The sequence below is a fragment of the Aricia agestis genome, chromosome 21 (genome assembly GCF_905147365.1).
Source record: "Aricia agestis chromosome 21, ilAriAges1.1, whole genome shotgun sequence".
Classification (NCBI taxonomy): domain Eukaryota; kingdom Metazoa; phylum Arthropoda; class Insecta; order Lepidoptera; family Lycaenidae; genus Aricia; species Aricia agestis.
The window spans coordinates 204,626-227,156 of NC_056426.1; the positions used below are offsets into that span (position 1 = coordinate 204,626).

At 37.7% G+C, this 22,531-nt stretch overlaps 1 protein-coding gene across 1 annotated transcript in view; it reads right to left on the minus strand.

The window, feature by feature from the left end:
• Positions 1–20,274, minus strand: part of LOC121737781 (actin-binding LIM protein 2) — a 102,704-nt gene extending 82,430 nt beyond the window's left edge. Inside the window, exon 1 of the mRNA XM_042129478.1 lies at positions 20,074–20,274. Coding sequence (XP_041985412.1) covers positions 20,074–20,077 — 4 coding nt within the window. The 5' untranslated portion in view covers positions 20,078–20,274. The remainder of the gene's footprint in view (positions 1–20,073) is intronic.
• Positions 20,275–22,531: the final 2,257 nt, after the last annotated feature.

Consider the following 22,531-nt stretch of genomic DNA (forward strand, 5'->3'; position numbering starts at 1 on the left):
TGTGCCCATTGAAAAATATAGATACATATATAGAAAGATAGACTCATGTAGTTTTTAAAGCAGTCAAGGTATTGATTGTACCATATCGATCGACCGATAGGCACTGATTACGTACCGGTCTACGTATAAAGGTATATAATATATTATATTCGTCCATTATTGCCCATAATCGACCTCGATTGTGGTTTTTGTAACAGCTTCTCAAGAAGTTATCGACCAATGCCAAACCTGGAGTGGGCTTTTAGATTCTTAAAAGAATCCTTTAAGCGTCTGATGATGAAAGTGATGAAACCAACAAAATATAGAGACTTATTTACTACCCAATGAGGTAGAAAACCAACCTCGTACCTGTCATCTACCATTTAGCAGATTGTTACCGCAACCATTGAACGAAACCGCAGCGGCGATCGTAAATCCTGCGCCTGCGCCGGTAGAAAGTAGGAAGTTGCTTACAGCGGGAACCGTGCGCCGGATACCGATCACCGATATATTGATAAACTGACTGACAAGCTTCCGACATACTAGTCTCGACGGGACAAATATATTTCATACAACATGATATTATTATGATGAACTCTATGATCATCAGCATAATACCCATGGACAAAAATCGACATAATATTATCCAGCTCTACACGTTATTTAGCATACCAGGGGTTTGGCAAACTTCGAAATTTGTATTTGCCGATACCGCAGCGGCCATACAACTTAAATACTAATGGGTGCGCCGATTGGTGAATTGCCATTTCAATTTTCAAATATCAGATTTACTAATTTCTAATGTTTTTGACCAGAAATAATATTTATTCACTAGGCCCTAAGGCTTTTGATTAGCTTTTGGCTAGCGTTAAAAAGTTAAACAATCAACGCCGGTAATGAAATGATAGACTCCTGACAAAAAACCCTCAGCAACCAGGAATTAGACAAACATGGATGTATTATATTATTATGGTTTAAACATGATCGAGGCTGAATGAGTCACATGAAATATGGACCGGCTGATGTACTGTGGCCTGTGGAACGCTGACCGACATCACCAGATATAGAAATATGTTTTCTATTCTATTTTTAACACTTAAATATAATTTTCTCTCAGATAACCTAAACGATTTTCAGCGTTACCAAATATTGGGATCATTGTTGTTATTTAGGTAGTTTTAAGAGTTTTTGATTCAACTTGTAATATTTACTTTGGTTACTGTTTGTTGACTCAAATAAACTAAAAAAAACTTTTAGGGATAAGTAAATATTTTAGAGCGTTGGTAACACTGGCGATTTTTTTCAGCCTCTTTAAAAAGATATATGAAGAAAACGCTCAATGGACTTCTTAACCTTTATTTACTTTAAAATTACACGAATCACTACAACCACGTTAAACAAGCTAATATTATAAGTGCAAAAGTTTGTCTGTGTTTCTGTTACCTCTTCAGTGTGAAAGAACATAGGATACTTTTAATCCCCAAAAAATATACGGTTCCCGTACGATAAACCAATTTTGGCGCAACAGGGTTGCGCGCGTTATTTAGTTTATAATATACGAGTCGAAGGCCGAAGCCTACTAGTCTTAGGGCTTGTTTTACTATTTCCTGATAAAGTGCCGGATAGGCTATGCACAACTTATTTAACAGATTCTCCTGGATAGTTTATCTGTCAAGTTAAGTTGTGGATAGACTATCCGGCACTTATCAGGAAGTGGTGAAACAGACCCTAATTATAATCGATGGTGTGTACTGTGTACTGTGTAGTACTGCGTATGGCCTATATTTCAGAGTACTCAGCGGTAATACAACTAGGTCGCGGTGAGACTGTACCTTTCACAAACTCGGTCAGTGCGGACTGCGGAAGAATTGCGTTGGACTTTAGTCGCATTTGATCATTTCGACAGCTTTTTAATTTTGTGATGATCTTCGACTTTAAAATTTGAAATGTACTTAGGATTTTCCAGTCTTAGTACTAATCGTTCTAACATTTTGTCAACACAATGAAGTGCATCCATACTAATTTTATTAACGCGAAGGTGTATGTCTGTTACCTCTTCACGCCCAAACCACTGAACCGATTTTGCTAAAATCAGGTATCAAGATTAGCTTTGCAAGCTTTTAGTTCTGGGAATGGGCATGATAGTTTTTATAGTACTGGTAAACGAATTTCGGGCCAATGGAGTTGCCCTCCGAAATATGCCAAGAACGAAGATGCAATGCACACGCGTGCCAAAAGCCATGCCATACTGTAACTGATTGTAAATAATATCTACCTCGCTACGGTTAGTTTCAATAACGTATCGTCTACTGTGTATATATTAAATTATGATACTACTTTCCATTTCACTACACAGCAATCCGCCTAGTATGTACAGCTTCAAGAACATTTTCACTAATATCAACACTAGATGTCGCTGTTAGGTGGCTACATCGCGCTATCGCTTGCACGATTGTCCGTAAAGACCTCAACAGTTCAATATACTCTCGTTCAGACAGACATACCGCAATTTCAGCGGAATCGTACATTTTTCTTGTATTTATGGAATTCTGCCTCGCGCATTGTAGCGCGAATGAGCGGATTGATGAATAATTGGACGACGTTAAGCAGAAAGGGCTCAACCCACAAAATGGGCAAAATTGAGTTAAGTATGTCATCGTACTGCTGAGGGTCGAATCTATCATGTAGTGAAAACCCCATTTTTAAAATATACACGGAAACTACTTTTTTTACCCCCCGACTCAACCCACAGTATGAAGAGAACTCTAAATAAATTAGCTGAACGAACTCAGTCCACTTGAGTTGTTTCTGAGTAATGGTATTTCTAGGAGTATTGCTTTAAAGTTGATTAATCTCAAACCGTTTGGATCATTTCTAAATATTTTGATTGGATTGGAAATGTCATTCTATCAAATAACTAAAACGACTCAAACAGGTTCAATACTTCACAGCCACCCAAATCTCAAAACAATTACTTTCAAATATTTAGAGTCCGGTCATTCTTTTTTGCCAAATGACACTGATTTTAGTAAAATTAAATGTGTACTTAAGCATCACGAGCGAATATATACAGTAGAAGAGTATATTAAACTCATGAAAATCGCTAAAAAGAAAAAACCGCTTCACGTTACGAGACGACTCAAGATTTTTTGAGTACAAAGAAAATAGAAAAAAAAAATAGTGAACCGCAAAATATGTACAAACAAAGATAAAGTGAATTGGCTTAAAACTAAAAATATTTTATTAAAAAAAGAAGAACTATTTTTAATAACAATGATATCAGAAACTGGATATAGTCAAAAGCTAGATTTGACGAAAAAAAACAAGGGTGCTATAATGCACTTTACCGAAGAAGATTTTGAAATTCTTTGTCCCATGGTAAACTAATTCCTCAGGCAAAACTTGACGACCTCCAATCAATGTTCAGTTTAATACCTGAAGATAGCCATGCATTCTATAGTAATCTCAAGGGACACACCAATATCAAAGAGGATGTTGATGGTTATGGACCCACCCTCGATTTTTACTTAGACGATGTCGCAAATAATTAATTTGCGCGCAATAAATTGAAGACGTGAGTGGAAAAATCGAACAAGTAACATTTCGTAACATACGGACAATACCTCATTTTTTCCCTAATTATTTTAATAAAACTTGTAACTTATCTACTTCATATCCTAGCTAATATATCTGGCTACACATATACTTCATAGTTTTTCTATTTCAAATAATTTTTCTGGCCCTAATGCCTCCCTTTAAGCAAAAAAACGGGAAGTTTTTTCATGTTACCTTATTCTTCCACTCACGTCTTGAATTCTTGCGTGGTTTTTAATGTTTTTAAATTTTAATAAGGTTTATTTTGTGTGTGTTTAAAAGTTTAATTATCAAGGTTGATAAATACATAACTTTTTATTAATTTAACTTCTTTTATTTTCTTTTATCACTAATTTTTCAGTCGAAGGGTACTTATGAGTCCTTTCTGAGAAATAAATAAAAAATACCTGTCCCTACAAAGTTGAGAATATTAGTAAGTACTCAACCCACAATTCACTTAATATCTTGAAATTTATTGCAAAATATACAAAAAATAATTGACAGACCAATAAAGTGTGAACTATTCTTTAAATTAAGAGGATACACCAGGGGCTAGAGAAATGAAAAAAAAGTACGTGTAATATCTATAGCTGTCTCCCTTACCTCAAGCCTATACCGCAGAACGCGATAGAGACAACTGCAGAAAATCCAGAAAATCAACGATTCGTTGTCCCCTGATTCCTTCTCCAAAACTTAACCGATTTAAGCAGTTTTTTCATTAAAGATTAAAAAAAGGATTGAGCTGTGTTCCTATGTTTTGCTTTTTTTTGTATAATCTAGCCAAATCTGTTTTCTGGACGTTTGAACACAGCGGAAAATCTGGCCATTTTTTAGGTTTTTGAACGTTCATAAAAAAAAGAAAACATAGGGACATTGTATTAGTGGCCGTAGATATTCAGGAAAAAAATTATAACTCTACTAGCATTATCCAGGGAGGAAACAGGGGACAACGTTTGTATGGAAAAAATGGCGGTGTGGAATCCTCTTAAGCAATTACTTTTTTTGTTAATGTAACTTTTTGATAAAGAAATTCAAGCTGAAACTTCAAACGCCAATATCTTAAAAGTGACTTTGTGTGGGTTGAGTCCTTTCAGCTTAACTACGTCCAATTATAAATTGAAAATTATAAATTAAAAATATTAAATAACAAATGCTAAAAAGTGAACTTGTCTTTCAAGTTTCAGTTACCTCTTGCAAAATTTCAAGTTCAACAACCAATATTCATAATATTTTATTTAATAAACACAGTACCTTTACTCTCCAAGTCTTAATCATTGTATATTTATGTATGGTAGGATCTACTTTCTCTATGTAAATCCCACCTCGAAGGTGTCCCACTGATCCTCGTGCCTCGTCCTACTGGCCCTACTCGCTACTCGCGTATTACAAGTAGCTGGAAACAGAACTAGGTGTATGTCGCGGTGTCAATATATTCACTACCGCTTGACAAGCGATATCCTCGGTGACACAAAAATTAAAACATAATCTCCGTGGTTCAGCGGTTCAGCGCTTGACTCGGAGTTCATGGGTTCGATTTCCGCGTTGCATTGGAAAGATATAGTTTCGAAGTTTGGTTGGGACTTAGGACATTCTAAAATCTAAGCTAATCATGCGTGTCTGACAAGTAAGATGATCCATGCTTCGGATGGGCATGTAAAAAGACAGTCCTGCGCCTGATCTCTCGACAGTCATGTCGGTCGTCCATCTCACTGCGTAGTGAGTGGGTTATGACTTATGAGAGTAAAAGAGGAGATAGTGCTCTTGTGTATTTTCAACAAACTAGGACATTATTAATTCACTCCAGCGTAGTTACCACAGTAGTTACTTTGATTTCAATGAAACTGGCAACCGTCACGGAAACCTTTGTGGCGGGCATTACCTACGTAGTTATTTCACCATACACTTTTACTCTTTACCTGTGGCGCTGACCACTCGTCTTCACATTCAACATGACCGCTGACGTAACAGCTGACAGGTTCGCCTTCACCCATATTAACCCCGCGGTGAGTCACGCGGGCCCGCGCGACCCACGCCGCATACTGTGTGCATACTTAACAATAGGTTCACGTTTTGACTTCAGAATTCCGATTCTAATAATTCACATATTGCTTTATGAAGTCCTAGATGACGCCCACAACTCCGTTGTGCCAAAATTAGTCTATCGCATGGAAACCATACATTCTTCCGGGATAAAAAGTATCCTATGCCCTTCCCCGGGACTTGGGAGTATCTTCATACCAAATTTTAGTAAAATCGGTTCAGCGGTTTGGGAGTGAAGAGGTAACAGGCAGACTGACAGACACACTTTCGTATTTATAATAAAAGTATGGATTGGAATCGGAGCCCTGTCGCAGGCTGTCTCATTTGCGTGAAAAAGTAAGTGTGCGTACAAGAATGAGAAAACCTGGGTTCAAAGCATAGAGAAAAATAAACATACATACTTGGTTCAAAGCTATATTCGTTGGCGATTTGTTTTTCTAACATTTTTTACAGCAAATATTTTCCGTCTGTCTGACAGCCGAATATCACCGTAAGCTTGAAATAAATATTTCTGGTTAATGAGAGAGATGGCTATTTTATTTATTTATAGCCATTCTTACAGAGAATTTACACTACTTAACTACTACATTTTTACATATATTTTCTATATATCTAATCCTACTTCTAATATTGTTTATTTGGCATGCTGCTCCGTATGCCATTTGGCAAAGGCCTCCTCCAACCTCCTCCATTCAACTCTGTCCCTGGCTACTCTACTCCAGGTAACTCCCGCTATGAGTTTAAAGTCATCAGCCCATCTTTTGTTTTGTTTTCCTCTTTGTCTTTTGCCGTTTCTCGGGTACCATTCTGTGACTTTTTTACTCCATTTGTCTTTGCCCCTTATCAAATGTCCTGACCATTTCCATTTCAGCCGTTTAATTTTCACCGTAATGTCTTGTACTTTAGTTATATTTCTGATTTCATCGTTTCTTACTCGATCCATTTTCTTTATGCCAAGCATGCTACGCTCCATTGCGCGTTGACAGGAGCTTAATTTGGCTAAGTTTTGGTTGGTAAGGGACCATGTTTGGCTTCCATACATTAAAACAGGGAGAACGCAAGTATCAAATAATTTACTTTTAAGTTTAATGTGTATATTTGAATTTTTCATCACCTCTTTTAAAGTCCAGTAACTCTTCCAAGCATTTCCGACTCTTCTTTCCATTTCCTTATTCATCGTGTTATGGGGTGACATTACTTGACCTAAATATATGTACTCTTCCACGTATTCAATCTGCTTATCCTCAATTGTAACATCGTGTTTAGGACCATTCGTCATTACTTTTGTTTTGTCTAAGTTTAATTCCAGACCGACCGCTTTGCTTTCAGTAGCTAATTGATTTATCATTATATTAATCTCTTCAGAAGTTGTAGCAAACAGAGCAATATCATCGGCGAATCTGAAATGTGTTAGTTTGGTGCCATTAATATTTAATCCGAAGCTATCCCATTTCATGCCTCTAAATACCTTTTCCAATACAGCTGCAAAAAGCTTTGGTGATAGGGGGTCACCATGACGTACTCCTTTCTGTATGTTAAAAGGTTCCCCTTTTCTTTCAAGCTGTATTCTAGTTGTACTGTTTTTATAGATAGTTTTTAAAACTGTAATGTATTTGTCATCTATTCCTTGTTCTTCAAGTGCCTCCCATATTTTTACATGCAGTAGGGTATCAAAGGCTTTGCTGTAGTCAATAAACGCTATATAGTAAGTTAAGCCGTATTCCGTATATTTCTCAATCACTTGTCTCAATGCATGTATATGGTCCAGTACTGAGTATCCGCAACGGAAACCAGCTTGTTCCTCTGGTTGATTTTCATCAAGCACTTTTTCTATCCTAGCTAATATGACTTTGGCAAAAACTTTATAGATGTTTGGTGATAGGCTTATTGGTCGATAGTTATTGATTTGGTCTTTATCTCCTTTCTTATGCAGTAGTTTAATTGTAGAAGAAGTCCATTGTGTAGGGATATATTCGTTTATAAGAATTTCATTAAATAGCCTTGTTAGTGGAGTTACGATATATTGTAATGTCCCTTTTAAAAGTTCATTGGATATCTTATCATCTCCGGATGCTTTTTTATTTTTCTGGCTTAGTATTGCCTTCTCTACTTCACAATTTAGGATCGTAGGGACTTTTTCATGGTTTTCTGATATTTTTTGACTTGTGTAATCTGAACAGTAAGTATTGTCATGATATAAAGACTTAAAAAAGTTTGTAGCTATATTCAGGATATTTTTTCGATCAGTTTCTGCTTTTTCGTTTTTTCCTTTAATTTTGGGAATCCATGATGTATGGTCTCTTAGATCTCTTAGAGCCCTTTTAATACCTCCTGACTTTTCTATGTAGTGCTTTATTTTACTTGTTCTTTCTTCGTTTCTATGTTTTCTAATATTTTTATTAATTTCTTTGCTAATTTTAGTTATTTCAGTTTTGTTTTCTGTCCTGTTTCTTAACAATTCTTTCCTCCTCACAAGTAATTCTCTGGCTCTTTGTCCTATTTTGTCTTTACATGTAGGTTGATTGATTATTTCGCTGTTTATATACTGCAGACCTTTTTCTATGTTGTCATATTCATCTTGTATATCATAAAGTTTGTTGTTTTTATTTAGACATGCCAAATGTTTAGATAATATGTTATCAGGTATAGATGGTGGTATTTCTTTTCTGTGCGATTTAAAATGTTTCCTCGGTAATTTAGCGTTTAGAAGAAGCTCAGTTTTGCTCGTACAAGGCGATGATTTGTGTTAAAATTTAGATTATTGATTGTTTCAACATTCTTACATCTTTGTAACTTATTGATGAGGATAAAATCTATTTCATTTTTGTATTTTGTATCTGGCGAGATCCACGTCCACTTTTTGTTTTTCCTTTTTTTGAAGTATGTATTTGCGATATTTATTAGTAGGTTATTCTGAAGAGCAAAGTCTATAAGTCTTTGTCCATTATCGTTACGTTTTCCTGTGCCAAATTTCCCTATTAACGGCATCGTAACTCCGTTGTATTCGCCAATTTGAGCATTAAAGTCACCCATAACTATGACGTTTTTGTGTGTATTTTCGAGAGCTTTGCCTAATTGGTTATAAAAATTCTCTTTTTGGTTATTATCGGAGGCCTCAGTTGGTGCATATATTTGTATTATTGACCATGGTTCATTCAACATTATGTTAGCAACAGCTATTCTTTCCGATATACCAGTAAACCCTTCTATTTTGTGTTGTAGATATTGTTTTACAAGAAATCCTACTCCATATTGACTTTGTGTTTCGCCGTTGTAGTACATAATATAATCATGGTAGGCAAGAATGTCTTCTCCCAACCTTCGTACTTCCGAGAGTCCAATAATATCCCATTTGATAGTTGCAAGGGCATGTTCTAGTTCTTTGAGGTGTTCGTCCGTTCTTAAAGTTCTGGTGTTTAAGGTTCCAATGAATATTTCCGGTTCTGCTGAGGCTGGAGGGATTTGGTCGTACTCCCCACGGTGACCAGCCGGATTGGGGAAAAGGGGTAAGTATTGTATGTTTTTGTCATAATTTAGTTTTGTTTGAAGTGTGTTGAGAGGGGGCTCTGCCTTTTGCTATTTTGTTTTGTCCGTGATTGTTTTTTGGTTAATATAGGAAGCTATTGTATATGTTTTGTTTTTCTTCGGTACTTGACGTGCATTAGAATGAAGATTTCTATTGGAATTTTTATTTTCAGTTTCGGGAGATTCTGAATAAAATCTTTTATTTGATTGAGATGTTGTAGGGGCTGTAGGGGTATTATTTGTTGCCTTTTTTTGTTGATGTTTGTTTTCCAGGATGACTATTTTATCATACTTAATGATTGCACGTGCTCCTTCACTTCTGAGTTTTTTGAGTTCACTTTGCAACTCTTTCCTTTTCTCCAAAATAGCTGGTGGAAAATCTTCATTTATATACAGTCCGGTATTTTGCAGCAGTTTTTTAGAACGAAGTAATTGCATTTTCATATTTACAGATGTCAGTGTGACCAACACAGGTCGTATGGTGCCATTCTTCTTTCCTAAACGTCTCACGTGATCAATGTCTCTCTGCTCGCAGGATATTTTCATAGTATTATTTATAATTTGTAGGATTTCTTGCAGTAGATCATCATAATATTTTATTTCATCTTCTCCGATACCAAAAAGTAGGATATTTTTTCTTCTTTGTTGTCGCTCCAAGTATTCAATTTTCGTGCTCTGTTCTTTCACTTGCTGCTCCAATTCTTCATATTTAGCTTCTAAGATTCCAAATTTTTCATTTATATTTTTGTTAATTACATTAGTTATATTACTTTCCATTGTATTCATTCTTTGTTTCTGGTCGGCTATGTCTTCTTGTATAACTTTTAGAATTCTCGCTATATCTTCCATAGTTTTTATTTTTAATATTTTATAATCACAAATTTCAGTGTGCAATGGTAGATAAATGGTGAGTTTATAATATTGGGATAGAAACTATATTCCGGACCCCCCCCCCCCCCCATTACTATTCATCTTACTTGTCCAATTTCGACAATAATATACATATGTACCTCGCCGATGCGGTACATGTACTTATAAAAAAATATTTTTGATTTCCTAAACACGTTGCCTATTTGCTGCTGCGGAACCCTTCATGGGCGATTCCAACTCGCACTTGGCCGCTTTTTTACGTTAGGGGTAATACTTAACAAAGTCAACAACAAGTTGGACTTATTCATAATATGTCCTTTGAGTGAGTTCACAAAAGTGACACTATCGTATGTTATCCTACTAGTCCTACTAATATTATAAAGGCGAAAGTTTGTTTGGATGTATGGATGTATGGATGTGTGGATGTGTGGATGTATGGATGTTTGTTACTCTTTCACGCAAAAACTACTGAACGGATTTTAATGAAACTTTACAATAATATAGCTTATACATCAGAATAACACATAGGCTACAATTTTAACCGACTTTCAAAATGGGGGAGGTGTTATGTTCGTTTTCTTATATTCAAAGATTACTCCGCCGTTTGTTAACCGATTTTCAAAATTTTTTTTTTGGTATATAGGGTATCATCCCAATTTGGTACTATATTCACAAATGTGGTGCTCTGATGAAGGATCCATAAGTATTCGAGGGAACTCCTCAAAACTTATAGGGAAACATGTGGTGACTTCGGTTTCGTGAGAAGTATTCTAAGCATATGCTACCAACAAGTAAGATTTTGCACTGAGATATACCTGGTATACCGTAGTTCGGAAGGTGCTGAGAGAACTCCTGATTCTTTATAGATACAAGTTTAGGAGTTTCGGCGTTGTTTTAAGAACAGAAAGCATATGCTACTATGCAAATTACATTCATCATCATCATCACTACCATATTATACCATTTCATAGTCTTTTAGATCGAGACTCGAGTTTGTCAAGCGATAATTAAAAAAAAATTATACCAACCTAATATTATAAACTTTAGATTTATAATATTAGGAGTACGTTTGCTTGAACGCGTCAATCTCAGGAACTACAGGTCCGATTTAAAAACTTATCTCAGTGTTAGATAGATCATTTAACGAGTAAGACTATATTATATTATCACGCTAAGACTAATACGACCGAAGAAACTCAGGAAAATGTGGGAAAAACGGTAGAAATATTTTTTATGAGAAAATGTACGGTTTCTGTAAAATTCCTAATTTACGCGGGCGAAGCCGCGCGGGACATCTAGTAACTTATACATGAATTAATTTAATTATTAATCTATTTACTACGCTATCGAATTGGATATTAATCTGTAATGATAGTTGTACTTGAATGTTAAATAAATAAATATATTATATACGCCTGTGATTTAACACGTTTGCTACATAATGCCGGATTCTCCTCACCAACATTCCTACATATTTTAAAATCACTCCCGGAAGAGCAGAGTGACCTCATGTGGTGATATGGAGGAAGTAGTAACGGCGGTAGATAAATATCAATTGAAAAGGTTAACAATTTGAATATCCGCCGCTTAATGCACTTGTGTTTGTATGTAGAGTTGTGACGGGTTAAACATTTTTTGTCGGATAGAATATATTCTATGGACGCTTCACACCACGTCAGTCTGGCCCCGTGCTAAGTACCTGAAGGACTTGTGGTACCAGACAACGGAAATATGTTTAATACTTTTATACTATACATATATTTAAGATATATAGATAATAGTTATTATGTACCTCTTTACTGAAGACGAGGTAGAGTTTTGACGGGTTAAAGATTTTTGGTAAAGACAAAAACTTATGTCTGGAAAAGACTATATATAGATTATAGAGCTAAGTAAATATGTATAATAATTTTTGTAACGTAAATCATAGAGAAAATCCCTTTAGTATTTGTCCCTATTGTTTTTAGTAAGGTATAGTACGTCTTTTTGTTGAATTTGTAAAGTTTTTACGTTTTAAGCATTTTTGGTAGCAATTTTAATAGGCCTATGCTACCAAAATCATGCCAACTATGTTTTGTTATAATACTGATTGACAACAAAGCCTATAATACAGCAAAACATCACAGCAGCGTTTACGAAACTGTTACGCAACCACCGCCTTTAGGATACTATTAACTATGGATTTATTGCTTTTGGAACATCCATTAATAATATCTACAAAAGGCAGCCATATTAATTAACTGTTAATTCTAATACAGCAGCTGTGGGTGGATGCACGCCGTATTTTACAGGCGAAAATGGTGTCTAATACAGTAATTGTAAAGCTACGTTATTGTTCAAACAGCCCAAGCAAAGGTTTCTTTTTTATAAAATTAGGAGGCAAACGAGCAAACAGTTCATCTGAGCCGTAACAGTCCAAAAATACTGCTGGCGACAGTTCATTCCAGTGTTAGGCTTGGGTAAGAGTTAGTAATATCTAACTCAACACAGTCAAAACCCATTTCTACAGTAGTTTTACGCACAATACTAAGTTCCAAGACGCATGCTCTTCGAATAATAATAACTAAAGAATGTAAAAACCAACATCTTTATAATATGAATATGATAAAGTCCTTTGCCGATCCTGCATCGTTAAAACGCTCGAGACGCCCTATTGCCCTGTTCCCTCTTAAAAGGCCGGCAACGCACTTGCAGCTCTTCTGATGCTGCGAGTGTCCATGGGCGACGGAAGTTGCTCTCCATCAGGTGACCCGTTTGCTCGTTTGCCCCCTTTATTTCATTAAAAAAAACGCATATCAATACATTTTTCAATTGTAAAAGGATTCACCGTAAGACGATACTGCTTGTCCGCAGATTGGCATTTCCTGTTGAGCAGTGTTGGGCAAGTTTGGGGCCAGTGTTGGCAGTTGGGCAACGCTGGGCAAGTGTAACCCGGCCGGTGAGCGTAGTGGGGTGGAACCGACACCGGACACCGCGTCGTAATACTATTGCGAATTGTCTCAGTAATATGCAATTTACAATGTTGCGATTACACAGAGGCGTAGAGGCTTAGAATACGCCCTAGGCCCAGCTCTGTATTTATGTATAGGCAGTATAGGACATGGTCTATGGGCGGCAACGTCCTAACTCCAATTAGAATTTATACAAACATTGTAACATAACAATACTTGAAGACGAATAAAACATTTTTTCTAAGGTGCAGACTGCAGTTTACCTTCCTTCCGTCTTACTGACAACCTATAAGATAATAATTAAAAAAAAATTGAAAATCGGTTTACAAACGTGGAAATACAAAAATTTTTATACGTGGGAGAGCCATGCTTCGGCACGAATGGGCCGGCTCGACCGGATAAATACCACGTTCTCACATAAAACCGGCGTGAAACAGCGCTTGCGCTGTGTTTTGCCGAGTGAGTGAGTTTACCGGAGGCCCAATCCCCTACCCTATTCCCTTTCCTACCCTCCCCTAATCCCTTCCCTTCCCTACCCTCCCCTATTACCCTATTCCCTCTTAAAAGGCCGGCAACGCACATGCAGCTCTTCTGATGCTGCGAGTGTCCATGGGCGACGGAAGTTGCTTTCCATCAGGTGACCCGTTTACTCGTTTGCCCCCTTATTTCATTAAAAAAAAAAAACGGCGGAGTAGTGGTCGAACATACCAAAAAAAAAACACAGCCGAATATATAACCTCCTCGTTTTTTGGAAGTCGGTTAAAGACTATAAAAAGCTCGTGGTAGGCAACCCCCTGCGCGATAATGATTAAAAACTGGGTGAACAGTTTAAACCAGGTTTAAGCTATGCTTTAATTTTCAAGTTTCGTGGCCGTTGCCTGGGTGACGACCCCGTTCAAGTTTATTCCACTTGGCGCCCGCTCAGACTAATGAAACTAGATCAAATTATTATTATTGTATTCGATTGTATTTTGTAATTTATGTAACAACCAAACTTGTTTCGAATTTTAGCGCAAAGGCTGGACCTATTTTGATGAAATTGTGTGTGCTTGTCCGAGAATAGTCAACATTTTTGTAGCCGAAATTATAACTTTTTGTAACAACGTCAGCCGGATCACCTAGTAGTACCGTGCTATTATTATCACATGTGTGCCATCGCGCCTCGCACCCCACGCTCGGGATAATCCAATAAACAATGTCACCCCAAAATGAGCGCGGGGGCGTCGAGGGCGAAGCCCCGGGCTCCGGCCGACGATTATAGTATTGGATATCTCACGACCCACACATGAATTAGATTAGTGTAATAGTTCTAACCACGAGGCTTACTTTCATACATTTTTTGACATAGCTTTATATTATAAAAAAAAAAAAGATTATATGACGCCCGCAACCCTGTTGCGCCAATAATCGTTTAATGCGTGAGAACCGTACATGTTTTCGGGATAAAAGTATCCTATGTCCTTTCCCGGGAGTGACGGGACCCAAAGGAGTTCAGCGGTTTGGGCCTGAAGAAGTAACAGACAAACAGACGCACTTTCGCATTTATAATATTAGTATGGATGTAAGGACCGAAGCGGTTAATGTCAACATTCTCCTTGTCTTTGTCATATTGGAAACGTAACAGTCAGTACAGACTGAGACTATGAACGTTGAAAAAGGGGGCGAGGAGGATAATATTATACGTGGGAGAGCCATGCTTCAGCACGAATGGGCCCGGCTCGACCGGAGAAATACCACGTTCTCACAGAAAACCGGCGCGTAACAGCGCTTGCACTGTGTTTCGCCGAGTGAGTGAGTTTACCGGAGGCCCAATCCCCTACCCTATTCCCTTCCCTACCCTCCCCTATTCCCTACCCTTGCCTACCCTCCCCTATTACCCTATTCCCTCTTAAAAGGCCGGCAACGCACCTGCAGCTCTTCTGATGCTGCGAGTGTCCATCGGCGACGGAAGTTGTTTTCCATCAGGTGACCCGTTTGCTCGTTTGCCCCCTTATTTCATTAAAAAAAAAGTTTTGTGATTCGCCTCGTGGTTTGGGCTGTATTATAGCTTTTGCGTAGTACCAACTACCAGTAGTTTTTTCCTTCCACAGACAAACATCCATTCATCCTCATGAAAGTTTCAGTTAAGTACATTCAAATTAAATCCATAAAGTCAACAGCTATACAAAAGTGGACTTCGCTATACATTCATGATAAAATAACATGTAAGTTTTATCAACATTCAACAGCGTGCGATAAGGCGTTCTTCAAACACGCAGCTCGCGCAAACCGGCTTCTTATCACGAATTCGCGACTGGCGACGTAATATTTGCATAACATACAGCATACTTCTTCACATTTAACTGAACCGACCGAACTGAGGGTACCAACTGCGTTGGAGAATCCCTCTCTGGACGTCCATGCTCAGGAACCCCTGGAACTGAGCGTCGACGTCCAGGCTGCCCCTCGTATTCTGGGGAGGGCAAAACTGCGCTCCAATCTGCTCGGGGCAAGAGCAAACACACAAAGGCACCCCACTCGATATTAAACATGGACTTTTGTAATATCAGGGGATTACACTCCAACCTTAATGCCGTCCATTACCACCTTGAGACGGCAAAGCCGGCTTTGCTCTTTTTAACCGAGACGCAGATATCATCTCCGAGTGACACATCATACCTTTCCCACCCAGGGTATTACCTCGAGCACTCCTTTCTACCCAAAGCTGGAGTGTGTGTGTATATCAGAGATGATATCAGCTCTCGCCGCCTCAGCAATCTTGAGGTCATGGACCTATCAAACTTATGGCTCCGCATAGATTGCGACGACCACCCTCGCGTCTATGCGTGCCTATATAGGTCCCATAGTGGTGACCCCGAGACGGACCGACTCTTGGAGCACCTGCAAGCTGCTTCAGATTTTGTGCAGCAGCAGATCCCATCCGCAGAGATCATAATACTTGGCGACTTTAATGCCCACCACGCCGACTGGCTCAATTCCAGTAAAACTGATCATGCGGGGAGATCTGTCTGCAATTTTGCCCTTGCGAACGACTTGACACAACTGGTTACTACGCCTACGCGAATCCCAGATGTGGATGGTCAGAACTCTTCCTTGTTGGACCTCCTACTGACTTCAAATCCTACCAAATATCCGTAACCGCACCACTTGGTTCATCGGATCATTGCCTTGTTAGGAGTTTTGTGCCACTTACGACGGTGTTAAGACAGCGCGCTGTTAAATATAGTGTGGCACTACAAGTCAGCAGACTGGGATGGGATGCGGTCGTTTTTTGCATCCTATCCTTGGGGGCACGGGTGCTTCTCGCCGGATGATCCCGACAACACTGCCAACTCTGTTGCCGATGTGGTGATCGCTTGGCTGGTGATCTCTTGGCATACCTGACTCATCATTGGGCCCAGGCAATTGAGTCGAAGGCAGAGGCATTGGCTGTTAGTTTGGACATTGCGAAGGGACCAACGCCTACAACTCTACAAGGCGCAGGTTCGGCCTCATATGGAATATTGTTCTCATCTCTGAGCAGGGGCGCCAAAATACCAACTGCTCCCTCTGGATCGTATCCAACGAAGGGCCGCTCGAATTGTTGACTGACATAGTGTTTCAAACAGCTTGGACCCCCTGGAATTACGCCGAGATGTAGCTTCACTCTGCATCCTCTATCGGTTGTATCACGGGGAGTGCTCTGAGGAATTGTTCGGAATCATACCACCTGCAACTTTTCGCTATCGTCCCACGCGAAAAACATACCATCCTCATCACCTTGATGAGTGGCAGTCTTCCACAGTGCGTTTTTCGCGTAACTTTCTGCCGCGCACTGTAAAACTCTGGAATGAATTGTCACCAGCAGTATTTCCGGACCGATACGACCTGCAAACCTTCAAGAAAAGAGCGTATTCCCTCTTAAAAGGCCGGCAACGCACCTGCAGCTCTTCTGATGTTGCGAGTGTCCATGGGCGACGGTAGTTGCTTACCATCAGGTGACCCGTTTGCTCGTTTGCCCCCTTATTTAATAATAAAAAAAAAGAACCTATTTTGATGAAGTCTACTTCATCATCAGGCATCATCAGAATATCTTATGTACATAATATATGTAATTTTCATTTTTTTGATTTAAAATTATTTTTCCTGGTCCATTTTTATCCATTTTCAACTTTCTTCAACTGTGCAGATTTTTGACTCTATTGTATTTGTATTGTATATGTATATATGTCGCAGCCGACTGGTTTAAATAGCCGTTCAATCAAACAGCTAGCCCTTTGACTGAACAACGCCATTCAATCACACGGCTATACGTCGTTTAGTCGACTTGTTGACTACAACGTTCAACACTACAGCTAGACGACGCTTAGCCAACTGGTTTAATGGCAAATTAACTAGGGCGACCACTAGCTTAATATGTAATTTGGGAGAATAGGAAAACTTTTTGTATTTTATTGAAAGATTATTCTCGGATTAAGTTTAAGGGGTGAGTGACCAAAAGTTTAATGCAATAAGTAAAAAATAAAAAAATCTGAGGTGTTTTGTGGCGGTCGCCGGCTGCTGCCGCAGCACAGTCACAGTTCTAACCTAACCTACTTTTGGACTTTCTGAATTGTTTGTTTTTGTTTTGGCGGGGGGCTGCGGCCCCCGAGCCCCCCTTTTATTTGACGACGGTCGCCGGATGCTGCCGCAGCACGCTCGCTGCGCTCGCTCGGCTTCCTCTGTGTTGTGATCTAAGTTTTAAACTAACCTAACCTACTTTTGAACTTTCTGGATTGTGTTTGTTTTTGTTTTGACGGGGGGCTGTGCCCCCCGAACCCCCCTTTCCGGTGGGCTGCGTCCATCCATTTCATAATCCCGTAATTTCTCCTCGAATATTTGTTGAAATTTTGATTCACTCGTATGTGCCTCCACAATTTTTGTCTCTTTAATGACACTTGTAACTTTTATTAACTACTTTCTTTCCGAAAAACAACCACAAACACAAACAAACACCTGCTAGTTGACGCCATATTGTAAATAAAACGCACCTAGCGCCGAACTGGTGCGCGCTGAACTACTTCAATTAAACGGCGGCTTTTGAATCAGCTGTAGTGTTGAACGTTTTGAGCGACTAAAATATTCAATATAAAAGCTAGACGTGTGATTGAATGGCGTTGTTCAGTCAAAGGGCTAGCTGTTTGATTGAACGGCTATTTAAACCAGTCGGCTGCGACATATATACTCTTATTGTATTTCAATTGAGAATAATATCAATCCCTATTTTGAAATGGGTGCAGTAAGTAATCTACATAATTTTTATTCTGCATAAGAAATATCAGAGTGCCAACTGTGCAAGCATAATTGGGAGAATCTACATTCTACAGTAATCTGTCATTTATAAAAACATTCAAGTTATTAAGTTGGCACTCCTTCACAACTGCACTACTTATGCTGCATTGATATAAAAATATGCACAACTATTTGCATATTATTACAATAATTTTATAACAATATATTTTAGGAACAGAGTATATGACGTATGGCTTGATATTTCAATGTGTCTAACAAGATTACAATATGACAGACTAGGACTACTTTAATAGCTTGCTCTTAATTTAAAGTTCATATAATTGTTACATGTTCAATAAACTTTTTTACAAAATATAATAATTGAGTTGAAAGGGGTATGAAGATTTTTATATGGAGCCTGGCCGACCTACTGTCTGCCATTGTGTTTTTCCGCGTTCACAAATATTTTTTTCAAAAATGGAAATGTGACACTTTACGTCGTTTTAACCAAGATAGTTTTTTGTTTGTATTGATGATAGCTATCCATTTTTGAATAAAATATTCGTGAACGCGAAAAAACACATTTAGCGGACAGTAGGTCGGCCAAAATCTTCATACCCCTTTCTGGAAACCTACCCATACATGTTGAACATTTCCTAAACCCATAAAACCAGTATCATTATTCATTAGTGTATAGAAGTGTTGGCGTAAAGCAATTTGTATTAATTGTAGCTTTGACCTACTTGTACATGTACAGAGCACAGACTGTGTTGCTTGTGCTACGTTACAGCATAAATTATGTGAAGTTTCACACCTATTCTTTCTCTGTGGGTGCTTTTATGCCATGTTAAATGAAATCCCGATTCTTACACTTACGTGTTTAAATTACTTTCACTGAATAAGAGATTTGTGTGGATACTATCACTATTAATGTCAGCCTTACAATTTTGCAGTTTTATTACTTACTACTACAATCCTAAATATCTTATTCTCTATGTCATGAAAGAACATAGACTTGTAGCTGATTTAGGATTTTTAAGGTACAATGTAGGTTTCATATATTTTTTTTCTGAAATAAGTCACAACTAGATCATAGCATAAAACTTAGAGTTCTGTCTACTTCAAAGTTCTTCTACGGGCATTATGAACATAGTTGCAGAGCAAACATAGTTGTGTTCAATAACTTATTACAACTTAGTTAATTTATAATAACTTATTGAAAATCAAGGCAGGTAGTTGTGACAAATAATTATTATGAACCTGTCAAGTGGAACTAAACAAAATTAGCTACACAGTAACACACCGTGAAGGATATTCTCATTAGAGCTCCAAGTACCACCTGAGAGTACAGTAGCTGGCAATGTCATTTAGCACTTATAAGCCTTACAGCCATGGACTATAAGGACATAATATAATGTAAAACACAGGCTTGCATTGTACATACATAAAACATATTATAATTTTCTGACACAGCCATGCTAATCTTGGATACGTCTTGCTAATGCAAGCGAGAGAATACGATTTATACTATTTTATAATATGATTGATCCTTGCAATATACCAACTACAATTAGCTATTAATCGATAGACAATAAATGAAACCTCAAAAGCAATCGAATAATGTAGAGTAGTATAATATATCCAGGGCTATGAAATCGTGCGAACAAAGACCGAAAAATTCGACCGCTTCGAAACACATGAGAAAAATCGATATTTCTAACAAAACGTTACAACGTCGGCCGCGCGTTATCCGCAGGGGATGTAATATATAGGTCACGGGGTTAGTATTATATTAATTGTAGTTAACACGTAACTATTGTAATATATTAAGTACTAAAGAAATAAAGGATTTACCGGTACTCACCCATATTTTACTGTGTGATTTAGCGCCGCTGCTCAATGGAACACTTCAAACACAACTTCCCAGCTTCATCACACACACCATAGAAACAGCACGAGCACTATTTAAGTTCTCTGTAATCTAGTTTTGTGTTAGAAAATAGTTTTGAGAAAAAACTGCAATACACTCCCTTCGCCCCAGTTGTAAAAACTACGGCACCGGCGGGTGGCGGCTGTCACCTGTCACAAATGACATAATATTCTGTCGAACGCGCTTGCGCTTTTTAAGGTGTGTTCCGAAACTCTACAATATATTCTGCGTACTGGGACGAGTGCAATTTGACGAGATTTTATTGGCTACCGAGACTATCGAGGGTGTCAGCCGGTATGATACTAAAAATTTAGGAATACACGCTAATGACTAAACGGTATTCGTTCAAAAACCCATTCTTGGGTTCCGTATTCACTAGGTACACCTCAGAACAGGAAAAAAATCTGTGAGGTACACAATAGCCAAAACGAACCTAGGTATTAATAGGGGTACTTACAAAGAATCTCTTGTATTTTTTGACGTCAGAATTTAATTATTATACTTACCGTAATAATTTTTGTTTATAGGTCAGGGCTCCTCGTACATTTTTTAAGTGTGGACCAGTTTTTACTTTGATTCCAGCCCAATGCCCATTCTCGAATCGTGTTGAATACCGTTGAAAATGTCTTTTTAACTCTTTCAACTATTGAACTTGATACAATACTTTTGTACTAATATTAAATTAAAGAACCTCACTAAGACTCACTAAGTGCTAACGAGTCTTTGCTAAAAACCAACATTTTTTACGAATAAAAAATAAAACGAAAAAATTAAACGCCTCATAAAATAAGTGCTTTAATAATAAAAAAAATAGGTAGGTACATAATTTTAATGTAAATTGTACGTGTTCCTTTAAATAACAAACAAAAACCAGATCAAACCTTCGACAACTATTTACAACTCCGACTGTGCGCACAGTGCGGCGGAGCGACGAGCTTAGCGGATAGCGGAACAAAGCCCTTTCTCCGCTCAACTCAAAAAACGCTTTACTTAAATTTAATCGCCAAATAATATCGCTCATTTATATTAATTTTATACGAATAAATATAACTGAAACTTACAATATTCAAAGATGGAGTATCGACATTTTCATAGTGATTTAATAAAATAGAACTAAACATGAATTTATAATTTTCTGAACTCCTAGTAAGGCTAACCCGGTACACCTCTTGTCTTTAGACTTACGACTAAGTTTCTCAAATGTAGGTGTCATTTAAGGTGCTTCTAAAATTAATTGGCAGAAAATATAGTCGGTTAAATCTAGCTTATGTTTTGTTGTTTTGTAGACAAGTGTAAGCGTCATAAAATTTAAGACGAAAACAGAAAATCTTATCGAGACATTTTACTATCTAATACCTATCTAACTATAGTACTTAGCGACTAAGAATTTTATATTTTTAAAATATAAACATTGCACTCGGATACCACACGTAGCTTATCGTAAACGAAATTTTCCATAAATTATTTCTTACACTCGTCTACAAACAAAAACCTTTAAGGTAATAAAAACAAAAAAGTTCGATACCTATGTAACTACAGCGCTTCACAAACCCGGTAAGCTTTATAATACATAACACAAACAAAAATAAATATAACCTTACATCTCTGTACACTAGTAAAATATCTGAACTTTTTCTCTGTACATAAATTTTGAATTTGAACAATATAGCGACGTTTTAAGTACTCACTTTTTATCACGATCGCCGAACGTTATTATAAGTACTGGTACACGTTAGCCGCTGTTAGCGTGCGCTTTACTAAAGCGTTTTTACGCTAAGTATTCTCCAACGTGTGCCAGCTCCTACAACATACCTGTCGGTTTTAAATCTTCTCTATTTTTATATTTAACGATCGCACTATACTATTACACAAAAATATTGAGATATCTCGACGAATCGAATCAGACGTTAAGATATAGAGCGGGCAAAGCTACGACTATGTCTATGTCTAAGTGTAAAAATAAACTGTATACGAACATCTGACTCTACTCTAGCTATCGGATTCGAAGCGATCCAACAATTATTGCTACGTAATCGCAAATTGACCTGCCTTTCAGTTGCCTATATTAACATAAAAATATTCTATAATCATGTTATATACATAGACTATCCCAAATTATTGGAAACGGTGTAGTTAAGAACACTTTATTTAGGGCATTAAACGGGTGCATCATATTGTACTATTTAATAATAACAGCTAGTGTTAGAGGTTAAATTAATCGCTATACGCTCCGCCTATCTCAATCGCGGCTTGCTTTATCGACAAGCGAGCTCCTGATAATAAAGCTCGCTTGAAATCAGAAATTGATTTAAAGATTTTTCGTAATACAATATGTTCAACTTTTTAAACACTTTCATTTGGTACATGTTTCAAAGTGCTACAGTACTGGGTA